Source organism: Cuculus canorus, chromosome 18 (assembly GCF_017976375.1).
Source record: "Cuculus canorus isolate bCucCan1 chromosome 18, bCucCan1.pri, whole genome shotgun sequence".
Taxonomy (NCBI): Eukaryota; Metazoa; Chordata; class Aves; order Cuculiformes; family Cuculidae; genus Cuculus; species Cuculus canorus.
The window spans coordinates 11,529,840-11,541,053 of record NC_071418.1 but is presented as its reverse complement, the minus strand read 5'-3'; the positions used below and the strand labels follow the sequence as shown (position 1 = coordinate 11,541,053).

The following is an 11,214-nucleotide window of genomic DNA, read 5'->3' as shown; positions in this document are numbered from 1 at the left end:
CAGCCCAGCTCAGCACCCAGCCAGGGAGGCAGCTGCGTCACCCAGTGGCACCAGTGCCAAGTCATGGGGGTGCTTGTGGCTGCCTGTGCCTGGCACGACCACAGCACAACCCTCCCTGGGTCTGTTGGCTCTCCAGGGCTGGGACCGCAGACTGTGATGCAAGTGGCTCCTAGGCTGGGGATAACACACTGTGATGATGAGTGGCTCCTGGGGCTGGGGACACCACACCGTGATGATGAGTGGCTCCTGGGGCTGAGGACACTGCACCAGGATGGCAAGCAGCACCTGGAATTCTGTGTGATGAGGTGGCAGTGATTGTTGTTCATGCAGTGCTGGCTGAGTGGGGCTCTTCCCAGGGCAGCCCGATGAGCAGGCGGTGCCATGGGTGCTGAGTCACCCCTAACCAAAGCTGCTGCTAACATACCAAACTCGGTTGTCTGCTTTCCAGCCCAACAGGTCCAGACATGGACTGGGAGTGCCTCTGCACAGGTACGCTTTAATGGGCCAGTCAGCCTGGGGGAGGGTATGCCGAGCGTTCGCATTCCTCTGCCCAGCCTGTTGTACCATGGTGGTTTTCCTGAGCCTGCCCCACCAGCAGGGCTACCTGGCCTGGGGAGGGGCTCAGCTGGCCCTCGTGGGGAAGGTGGTGGCTGCCTGCTGTCCTCCTGGTGAGCCAAGCACGGTGCTGGAGCTGTGTTAGTGCCTGGCAGCTCCTGGCTGCAGACGTGCTGCCTCTGGGCAGTGCAATGGGGGCTGCAGGTTCTGTCCAGCCAGAAAAGTTCACCATCCCTGAAGGCTTCTGGAAACAGCCCAAAGCTGCTCTCCAGGCTGGCCGAGGCATTTACAGGAGGGAGACTTTTTCTCTGCCAACAGTAACCACCTGTGGAGAAGGGCTCTGCTGGTGAGCTGGCTCTGTGTGGAATTGCGCCCTGGAACATGACAGCAGTCCTGGCCCTTGTCCTGCTGCGCCTGTTGCAGTCCGTGGGCTCTGGAAAATGGGAGCACCCACATCCCTTCTCTGAAGCATCCCTGTAGAGCTCCCAGATGGTGTCCCGTAGGTCCTTGGCTGCTGCAGCCCAGAGAAGATCTTCCCCTGCTGCTTCCCACACCACAGTGTGATGGCTCAGGATGTCATCTGGATCCAGCCCCCAGCTGCAGGCAGAGTCCTGTCATGTCCTGCTCGTGAGAGTGACCCTAAGAGGAGAAACAGCCCCTGAGACCCTGCGGGTCTGCTCCTGGGGGCAGCCAGCATTCCCTATGCTGAAAGGGAAGAGGAGGCTCCTTAACCATGCCCATCCTCCTCCCCGTCCCAGTCCTGTCCCCATCCCTGTCCCTGTGCTGGCTCTGCTGGCAGGCAGTGCTGTCACTGGGCCACAGCAGCACCAGGGCCGCACAGGCGTCTCTCCAGCACGCTCAGCCCTGCATTCCCAGCTGCCGCCCCTGCCAGCAGAGCAAGGGGAAATGCTGCAGGGAAGGGCTGGCCAGCCCCATCATCTCCTGCACCTTCCTATTCCCTGGCAAACAGCGCTCTGCTGCAGCTGGGCTGGCCCTGGCAGTGCCATGCTGCCATCCTCCAGCCGCCCTCACCCCGGTACAGAGCAGAGGAATGTCCACAGCCTCGGCCAAGCAAGCTGGCAGCCCCCTCTGCATGCCTCACCTGGGGCTCAGGTGCATCTCTCTGCTCGTAAATGGAGTGAAGCTTCCGAATAAGGAATATTTTATCTTCCCCCTCCTGCAACAGCAGAGACATTGCAGTAAGCAGCTGCAGGATGGTCTCTTGCACATCCAGGGTGGCAGCACTGTCAGGATTAGAGCCCGAATCCGGCAATCCCAGGGCATGGAGCAGCCAGGATTGCCAGGACCAGCCAGGGGCAGTGCACGGAGCTCACGTACGTTGGCAATCTGCTCCTTCAGCAGGCAGATGATCCTCCGCTGGCCTCTCATCACCTGGATGTTGAAGTAGATCACGGCTCTGCAACGACAGGCAGGACAGGATGGTGGCAGCCGGGTTGGGAAGCTGGGGGACACTGTGTTCCTGGCACTGGGCCAGGACACATGGCTCTGGAAGTACACCCCAGCTCCCAGTCCCGATTCAAGGTCAGGACAGCGGGACCCTCAAGTTGTGCACCCAGGGTTCAGCCTTGGTTCTGTACTCACAGCAGGACTCCAGACATGAATAACAGGAGGAAGGTGTTCTCCACCAGGTGCTGGTGGACCCAGGTGAACCAGATGATGTTTGGGTTGGACTTCTCCAACACTTGCAGCCAGGTCTTCCCTGACTTGTAAATGGTTTCCAGTCCCTGGAAGGGACCACAGGTTTCTGACGGCCGCACCCTGAGCAGACAGAGTGGTGTGTCAGTGAGAGCCCGTGAGCAGCCCAGCCAGCCACTACCCGCAGCTCCGGGCACTGTTCAGCTGCAGATGTCCACCTCTCCAGGTCCCAACCCTCGCCTGCCCCAGCTATTTCCAGCGGCTGGAGACCAATCGCTCTGTGCATTATGCTCTGTGCAATAACCAGTGGCTGAGCAGCACCCCCATGCCTGAGACAGCACTGCACAGCCCTTCGCTGGGATGTACTTCGTGAGCCATCAGTTGAGAGGCACCAAGCCCTTCGCCTTCACCAGGCAGCCAGCGGTTCTGCACCCCAAGATATGGTCCAGTGGGTACTCACGACCATATGGTGTAGGAGAGGAAGACAGCGGCACCCAGGAAGGATGGGAAGCACAGCAGGGTGATGAAGACGGTGCTCATGTGAGATGCTTGCCAGGGCTTGCTGGGGCACTGGCAGTTCTGCATCAGGCTGGTCTGCAGACAGGGAGCAGAGTCCTGTGCGCTGCTGTCTTCTGGGACAGCCAGCCCTACCCCACCGTCCCAGCCCTCTCATCCGCTGGGAGCCAAGCGAGCTTGGGGACACCCTGTCCCCAGCGACATCTCCTCCCTCCCACGAGGCCAGTGCTGCTCACTGCATGGTGCAGCACATCTGCTGCAGCAGAGGCCACCTGCAGCAGGGCACGGCATCAGCACAGCTGCATGTCACAGGGATGTGCGGGGAGCTGCGAGGAGGGGGTGCAGTTCACACCTTTTTGATATAGAACAGCAGCAGCAGCTTCAGCATCTGCACGGCAGGCAGGAGCGGTGCAAAGAGAACGCCCAGCCTGGAAGAAAGAGGGGGAGAAGAGCTCATTCAGACCTGAGCCCTGTGGGAACCAGTGATGGGCAGAGCTGGGGGCAGCGGCAGGGCACCGGTGTGCTACAGTCAGGCTTCCGGAAAGCAAAGAGCGAGCACATAACGCCCTGAGCCAGGTTTGCTGGCCTGGGCAGGAATCGCACCGACCTCAGGGCAGTTGTGGCCTTTGCGGCTGTGTGTTGTGAGTGGGAATGCAGCACACACAGGTATCCCTTCCTCTGCAGGGGTGCAAGGCCAGGGGCTGCAGAGGCCAGAGCAGCCAAGCAGACAGGTGAGAAGGGAGCAGCTCCCCTCGGAGCAGCAATTGCCGGTATGGTTTGGACTAATAGAATTACAGAACAGTTTGGGATGGAAGGGTCCTCAAAGCCCATCCAGTTCCAACTCCCTGACAAGGGCAGGGACACCTCCCACTGGATCAGGTTGCTCAAAGCCCCATCCAACCTGGCCTTGAACACCTCCAGGGATGGGCAGCCACCACTGCTCTGGGCAACTTGGGCCAGAGCCTCACCAGACTCCGAGAGGGGCTGTGCACACACCAGTACCTGCTCCTTCTCTAGAGGGGACCAGCTGGGCAGGGGATGCTGGACCAGAGCTGGGATGCTCTGCTGCTGATCCCCTATGGCTCCCACCCTGCCGCAAAAGCCCGGTCTCCCAGGTGAGCATGTGGGTTGTGGCTGCAGGGTGCCAGCAGCGGCTGCTGTGACTCCCAGGCCACCCAGCTCCCTCATCCCACCAGCGGGGCCTCCCACGGTCCCACTCAGTGAAACTTGTGGCTCCTCATGCCTGGCCCCTGCCAGCTGCAGGGCTCACAGGAAACCACGAGGCATTCACCAGCAGAGCTGTGCCAGGCAAAACAGCATCTCACCAGGTCAGGGTCTGCCCATAAATTAGCTCCAACACGTTCCGGGCGATGTCAAACTCGGGCTTCTGCTTCCTCTTCAGCCTCTTCTCCAAGATGACCCTGGGAAGGAGCAGAGCTCTGTTCCCACACTGCCGCAGGGGATGCTCGACTCCCAGTCTTGCCCCTCAATCAGGATGCACCAGGGCAATGCCACCCGGGCACTGGGGAGCCGGGGCCATGCTGGGAATGCCACGCCATTGGGGGACCCCTCCTGGGGCACATTACCTCCACACCAGCTCTCCGAAGAGCATGTCCAGCAGGGTGAATATGAAATCCAACACCACAAAGCGATACAGCTCCTGCCCCACACACGTCTCCCAGCACTGGGGAGACAAGCAACGCTAGTATCAAATGTGCAATGAGGCCTCTCCTCTGCCATGGCTTTTCAGTGGTCCCTATGGGGTCTGAGGAGCTGTGGGACCTTTTCCTTCCCTGCATCTCTTTTCCCAGCCACCTCGTGTTCAGAGTGCCCCTGCCTGGTTGTCACTCCCCTCTCCTTGGCAAAGGAGCCAGTGGTGCCATCCAGCACAGCCCACAGACCCCTGTGCCCTGTGCTTGGCTTTGCCCCGCTCTCCCTGAGCAAAGAACAGTCCAGATGGTGCAGCCTAGCTGGCTCACACAGGTGCCGGGTGCTCCTTGCATGGATGTGCACAAAGCATGGCCCTGGAGTAGCGGTACTGACCTCCTCTGTTGAGCAGACGACCATCCGACTGAGCCACTGGTAGCAGAGCAAGCCAAGCACCACCATCTTCAGAATGAGGTTCCTGGGGAGCAGAAGTGGGACCGGCAGCCCCTGAGCCCTGAGGATGGAGGAGCCCAGCCCCAAAGCCTTCCCCAGTGCCTCAGGCTGGGGTACAGGTCTGTGTCCCAGCCCTGGCCAGCCTACCTGCAGATCGCCACGTAGATCTGTGCCGCAGGGGAGTCCTGCTTCTCCCACACCGCCAGCAAGTTGTACAGGTGGGGCATAAGCGTGTTGAGGAGGGACACCACAAGAGGCAGGACCAGCAGGATGCCTTCCTGCTGCCATTTGCTGCTGCCCTGTGCTTGGTGGTCCTGCTGAACCTGACAGCAGGGTACGAGGGTGAGCATGTGGTCGCTGGCAGGCTTGGAAGGCCAGCAAACCCCGATGCCAGGAGGAGAGCTGCAACGCGGCTGCCGCTGCTTCCCAGGGCTGCCTCCACCTCCCCTCCCCAGTTCACCAGCTCCCGGACACCAGGGCAGGAGATCCCACAGCAAGGGGTGGCACTCACCACGTGCATGTGCTCTGAGAAGTAGTGCACAGCCAGCACGCAGCCCAGCACTGTGCTCAGGGAGAGGACCCAGGCCAGCAGAATCACCGCAGAGCGTCCCAGGCGCTGGCAGAGGCCAAGGGAGCAGGAACGGGACCGCTGCTCTGCAAGCAGCTCCTGGAAGAGAGCAGTGCCCGCGCTGCTGAACACGCTCTGCGTCCGGAGCAAGGGTTTGTCTGGCTGCACCGAGGGCTGATGGAGAATGTGCTGGCACCAGGATGGGGTCAGGGGGAATTTGCAGCTGCGGGATGTTAAGGGAAATGAGAAAATATGATAAATATATCTATGTAGGACTTAGATATTATTGCTGGTTGATTGCAATAGAGTAAGGAATATAATAAGAACGGGTGTTGGAAATGAATCTCTATGACAACTAGAAGAATAGAATGTCCCGAGTCAGAAAGGATCCATAAGGATCACCAAGTCCAACTCCATACTGCTCAACTGTCCCATGTATAGCTGAATCAACAGATTGTGTAAGAAATGTCAGACTTAGAACACAGGGATTAGATTTTTACGACTGGAGGAGGAACATGAAGCATCGCTTCTGAGGGAGCAATGAAACGAGACAGCAGAGATGAATTATCAAGATGGACTTTTGAGTTAACGAAGGATAAAGAACTAGGAGCACATGGAGAAATAAGAAGAACTTTTCAAAGAAAATACCTATTGTATAATGCTATATAATGTATATGACAAAATCACAGAATGGTTTGGGTTGGAAGGGACCCCAAAGCCCATCCAGTTCCAACCCCCCTGCAATGGATAGTGACACCTCCCACTGGATCAGGCTGCCCAAGGCCCATCCAACCTGGCCTTGAACACCTCCAGGGATGGGGCAGCTAAAACTTCCCTGGGCAACCTGGGACAGGGTCCCAACCACTCTAATAGTGAAGAAATTCTTCCTTATGCCCAGTCTAAATCTGCCCCTTTCCAGTTTATACCCATTGCCTCTCGTCCTATCACTACAAGTCTTTCTACACAGTCCGTCCCCAGCTTTCTTGTAGGCCCTTCAGGTACTGGAAGGTCACTATAAGGTCTCCTTGGAGCCTTCTCCAGGCTGAACAACCCCCAACCCCAACTCTCTCAACCTGTCCTCGTAAGGAAGGTGCTCCAGCCCTCTGACCATCTTTGTAGCCTCCTCTGGACCTGTTCCAACAGCTCCATATCCTTCTTATGTTGAGGATTCCAGAACTGGACACAACACTCCAAGGTCTCACAAGAGAGGAACAGAGGGGCAGAATGACCTCCCTTGACCTGCTGGCCATACTTCTTTTGATACAGCCCAGGTTATCTGTTGACTTCGTGTGCTTTTGCCACTCACTGAGATGATGGCCCAGCTCTGAGTTGTTAATAAAGCAAGCTTAGAGTTACCCGCTAACTGGTGAAAATCCTTTAACACAGGGCTTCTCCGTGCCCCGGGTAGGAGAGGGGTGCGGAGCCTGGGATCTGGCCGGACCCCTGCAAACACACAGGGTGTGCAGGGGCCAACTCCAGCCCAGCTCCTCACCTTCAGCTGGGTGCAGATGTTCTCACACTGCAGCTTCACTGAGCGCCTCTGGATCACCTTGAAGTCCCAGGCACAGAAGACTTTGACAGCCAGGTCCCCTGCAGAGCTGCCCACGCGGTAGCTCTCCCCGAAGGAGCGCGACATGCTGCAGTGAGTGGGGGGAGGTCAGGGCTGAGCACAGGGGGAAGGCTGGCAGAGCCGGAGGCGCTGCCGACCCACCTGTAGACCAGCAGGACACAGGTGACAAGGAAGGAGACCCCAATGCTGAACACGTAGGCCAGTGGCATGTTGTAGGGAAGACGCGGAGCTGCGAGGGGGCAGGCACTGCCATTGGGGTTGGAGGCGCAGGGGTCGTTGAGGGTGATGTTGCTGTAGTAGCCGTAGTACAGCAGCGAGTGAGTGAAGTAGCCCTGCGGGAAAGTGCATGATGGGGCCCACGGTGCTATTGCCGGTGCCTGTGTCTCCCTGCCCAGCCTGGCACAACTGCCAGCCCACAGGGAAACGAAGCCCTCGGCTGAAGCAGCACCAGGCACTCCCTTCTGCACCCACAGCACTGGCAAACCCACGGCCCCGGCTGCGTGAGAGCAGGGAGTGGGACAACACTGTGACAGGGATGCAGGACAGGGAGTGGGACATCACCGTGATGGGGATGCAGGGCTGAGCCCTGGGCTTGGAGCGGTTCCTGGTCAGGGATGCGCTGGCACGGGCAGTGCTTACCGCTCCTGTGAGGAGCTCGAGGCCGGTGAAGGGCTGGGGGCTGGCCGAGGCAGGGGGATATGCAGCCTGCAGGGCCACCACAAAGATCAGGATGATGAGGAATGAGAAGATGTTGAACATAAGGAGCATCTTGAGGAAGAGGAAGTAGGAGAGGACACTGGAGCCAAAGCGGCCGCTGATCTGCTTCAGGGCGTAGTGCCAGGGCTGCACGGCGGGGAGCATGGAGAGAAGCCTGTACCAGAGGCCTCGGCAGCCCTGGGGAGAAGAAGACCACCAGAGCTGGAGGCTGTACCGGAGTCCCCGACAGCTGCTGTGCAGATCCATGCCCCAAACTTACAATGATGATGTAGTCCTTGGACCATCCACAGGGAGAGGACAGTGCCTGGTGCCGGGGGTGGTGTCTAAGGGGGTCCCTTTGCCCACTCAACTCCTGCCTATCCAGCAGAGAGGGATGTCAGAGGGTGACAGGGGACCCAGGATGGCTCCTAGGAGAGGAGGACGGGAGAGAACCTACCGGAGGGTGCGTTTCTCTGCCAGGCTGAGAGGCACAGTGAGCAGCATGTGGCTGCGCTGGCTGGGCGAGAGGCTCAGCAGCTCCTTCACCAGCAGGCTCCGCTTCTCTGGGGGCACAAGGGGCTCAGTGGGAAACGGCCAGCCAAGACACAGTATGCCCATCTTGAACCCAACATGGGGAGAACACCCCGCATGGCCTGCTCCCACTCCCGAGAGACCCTCACCTTCCAGCGTGGTCCTGATGGGGTCAGACTCCAGGTCATACTGGCGCAGGCTGGGCCGTGCCGTGCGGCAGAGCTGCTGCAGGGGTGGGCGGTTGCTCCGGCGCCGCAGTCGGGCTGTGCGGTTGTAGTACTGGGAGATGATGGCTCCACGGCTGCGCCCTGCGGATGGGAGCAAGGCAGCAGGGTGAGCAGCCACAGGAGAGCAAGGCAGAGGAGAGAGCTCTGCCAGCAGGCCCCTGGACACAGGGAAGGGCAGGAGGCACCTACCGATGGTGCGGCTGGGCATGCTGGCGAGGATCCGCAGGGTGGTGAAGTAGCCAGGGTGCTGCTCACCCTGCCCAGGCTCCGGACAGGCTGCGGCACAGGCATCTGGGGGTGCCAGGACAGACAGGTGCTCTGGGAGAGGGAGGGCAAGACAGAGAGCAGTGAGAGCTGGAGCACCCAACAGCTCCCATCCCTGCAGTCCTGCTGCCCCGCTCCGGCACAGAGGCCAGGCGCCTGCCGCAGTGTGTGCTCCCCCTTCTCCAGGAACGCTCTCTGTGTCCCCAAAGGCAGGTCTGCCCTCTTGCCTGCACTGGTGAAGGTGTCAGCAGGCAAGTACTTTGGCTGCAGCCTCAGCACAAGCCCCAGCAGGACCACGCAGGGGCCACACACTGCCCATCCCACCCCAGCTGTGGTCGCGGTGCTCTACCTCTGCCCCTCGCCTGCATCTCCAGCTCCAGACCTGCCTCTACCAAGCTGCTCTGCTCCTGGATGAGCTGGTGGAAGGAGGTGTGCAGGGCTCCTTCATTGTCCGGGCTTGGTTCCTGGCTGCAGGGAGATTCAGATTGGACATTAGGAAAAACTTCTTCCCTGAAAAGGTTCTCAAGCACTGGGACAGGCTGCCCAGGGAGATAGTTGAGTCACCATTCTTGGACAGATTAAAAAGATGGGTGGATGAAATGCTTATGTATATGGTTTAGTAGTGGACAGGTACAGTTGGACTTGATCTCAAAAGGTTTTTCCAATCTATATGATTCCATGACACAGACCCTACTTACCTGGGGCTGGGAAGGGCACTGGGACCAGCTCAAAGCCCGGCTGTGCCGCATGGCTCTCCCAGCGGGGATACCAGCCTTGTGCTGCTGGGGCTGCAGCATCCAGGGGGCCAAGCGTGAGAGGGCATTGTTTGGGCAGATGTGGGCAGCAGGATGGGCAGTGGGACCAGCCCAAAGCCTGGCTGCATTGCCCATCTCTCCCACAGCCGAGACCCCAGCCTCACACTGCCGGGGCTGCAGCATCCAGGGGGCCAAGCGTGAGAGGGCATTGTTTGGGCAGATGTGGGCAGCGGGATGGGCAGAGGCCAGCCTAAACCCCGTCTGTGCTGCCCGGGCTGCAGAGATACCAGCTTTGTGCTGCTGGGGCTGCAGCACACCAGGCACTGAGCATGCAGGGGCACCACTTGGGCAGACGCGGGCAGCAGGGATGGGCAGTGGGGTCAGCCCAAAGCCCGGCTGTGCTGCATGACTCTCTCCCACAGCAGGGATGCCAGCCTCACACTGCTGGAACTGCAGCATCCAGGGGGCCAAGCGTGAGAGGGCATTGTTTGGGCAGATGCAGGCAGTGGGATGGGCAGTGGGGCCAGCTCAGAGCCCGGCTTCGTTGCCCGGGCTGCAGGGATGCCAGTCTTGCTCCGCCGGGCTGCAGCACGGTAGGCGCTGAGCACGCCTGGGCACAGCTCTGGCAGATGCGGGCAGCGGGACGGCAGCCCCACACTCACCCATCGCTCTCGGTGTCCTCAGCGACGCGGAGGGTGAACGGGGGCAGCTGGGACATCCTGCTGGCGCTGAGTTCCCTCTGGCACACCGCGGGGCCACAGCGGCTGGATGGGTCAGCGAGTGCTGTGCCGCCGGCACTCACCGCCACCCCGATTCTCGAGGCACCCGGGATGGAGGCAGATCCGGTGCCGCTGCAGGGACCGCGGCGCTAAACTCGGACCCGCGACTGTCCTGGGACAACGCAGCCCGGCAGGAAGGAAGGGAGGGCGGATGGGGAGGCGGCTCCGCCGGGCAGGGACGCCCCGGGGCCGGGCTGTGCCGGGAGGGGAGGGTTGAGAGTCTTCGGGAGGCACCGGCAGGACTCGCGGCACCGGGGCGGTGAGGGGGCAGAACGGGGGCAGGGACCCCTGTGTCCCCCGTCCATGGAACTGGCCCTTGGGGCGGCAGAGATCCATGTGCTTCCCCGTCCATCACACCGGTCCCATGAGGGGCAGGGACCCCTGTGTCCCCCGTCTATCGAACTGGTCCCGGGGGGCAGAACCGGGGCAGGGACCCCTGTGACCCCCGCCCGCCGGAGCACCGGCGCCTTCGCCTTCCTCCTCTCCCTCTTCCTCCTCCCCCGCCCTCGAGCCTCCGAGGGGACGAAGGACTCCCCGGTCGCCCCCCATCCGGCATCCACCCGCCCCTCCCGGTACGAGGGACCGATGGAGACGCGCCCCGCGGGTCCCGCCGGGGCAAGCGCCGCAGGGAGAGCGGGGATCACAGACCCCTCCCCCAGCCCACCTCTCCTGCACTTCCCGGTACCGGGCAAGGGGAGCAGCCCCCGCAGAGCCCCCCTCCCCGCCAGCCGAGCTCACCGGGCTCCGCTGCGACCCGTCCCGGGCACGGCGGGGGGCGACGGGCGGTCGCCGTGGGGTCCCCGATGACCTCCGTGAGGCCACTGTGGGGCGTCGAGTGACTCGGTGGGGCGTCCAGTGGTCGCCGTGGGGACACTGTGGGGTGTCGAGAGACTCCGTGGGGCCACCGAGAGGTCGCCGAGGGGTTCCAAGTAGTCGCCGTGGGGCTCCGTGGGGTCCCCGATGAGCTCCGTGGGTTCGCTGTGGAGCGCTGAGGAGC

The 11,214-nt window shown here is 61.1% G+C and overlaps 1 protein-coding gene across 1 annotated transcript; it reads right to left on the bottom strand.

Annotated features, from left to right (window-relative positions):
* Nucleotides 1-485: 485 nt before the first annotated feature.
* Nucleotides 486-11,090, bottom strand: TMC6 (transmembrane channel like 6). Its single transcript, XM_054083106.1, has 21 exons — nucleotides 10,956-11,090; nucleotides 10,101-10,289; nucleotides 9,033-9,151; nucleotides 8,609-8,737; nucleotides 8,342-8,500; nucleotides 8,119-8,224; nucleotides 7,942-8,038; nucleotides 7,605-7,859; nucleotides 7,107-7,297; nucleotides 6,888-7,032; nucleotides 5,339-5,494; nucleotides 4,975-5,150; nucleotides 4,771-4,852; nucleotides 4,314-4,411; nucleotides 4,053-4,148; nucleotides 3,080-3,155; nucleotides 2,672-2,805; nucleotides 2,158-2,334; nucleotides 1,894-1,972; nucleotides 1,658-1,732; nucleotides 486-1,194 (listed from the first exon to the last, which is right to left on the bottom strand). The coding sequence occupies exons 2-21, from the start codon at nucleotides 10,154-10,156 to the stop codon at nucleotides 1,132-1,134; spliced, it is 2,469 nt and encodes an 822-aa protein (XP_053939081.1). The 5' UTR covers nucleotides 10,157-10,289; nucleotides 10,956-11,090; the 3' UTR covers nucleotides 486-1,131.
* Nucleotides 11,091-11,214: the final 124 nt, after the last annotated feature.

Excerpts from the sequence above, each read along its gene's own strand:
- TMC6 (XM_054083106.1), bottom strand. The coding sequence starts at position 10,156 with ATGTCCCAGCTGCCCCCGTTCACCCTCCGCGTCGCTGAGGACACCGAG. Across the intron at positions 4,412-4,770 it reads TCGTCTGCTCAACAGAGGAG|TGCTGGGAGACGTGTGTGGG; the intron begins GTCAGTACCGCT and ends TTGTCTCCCCAG. Across the intron at positions 2,335-2,671 it reads CTCTCCTACACCATATGGTC|GGTGCGGCCGTCAGAAACCT; the intron begins GTGAGTACCCAC and ends CTGTCTGCTCAG.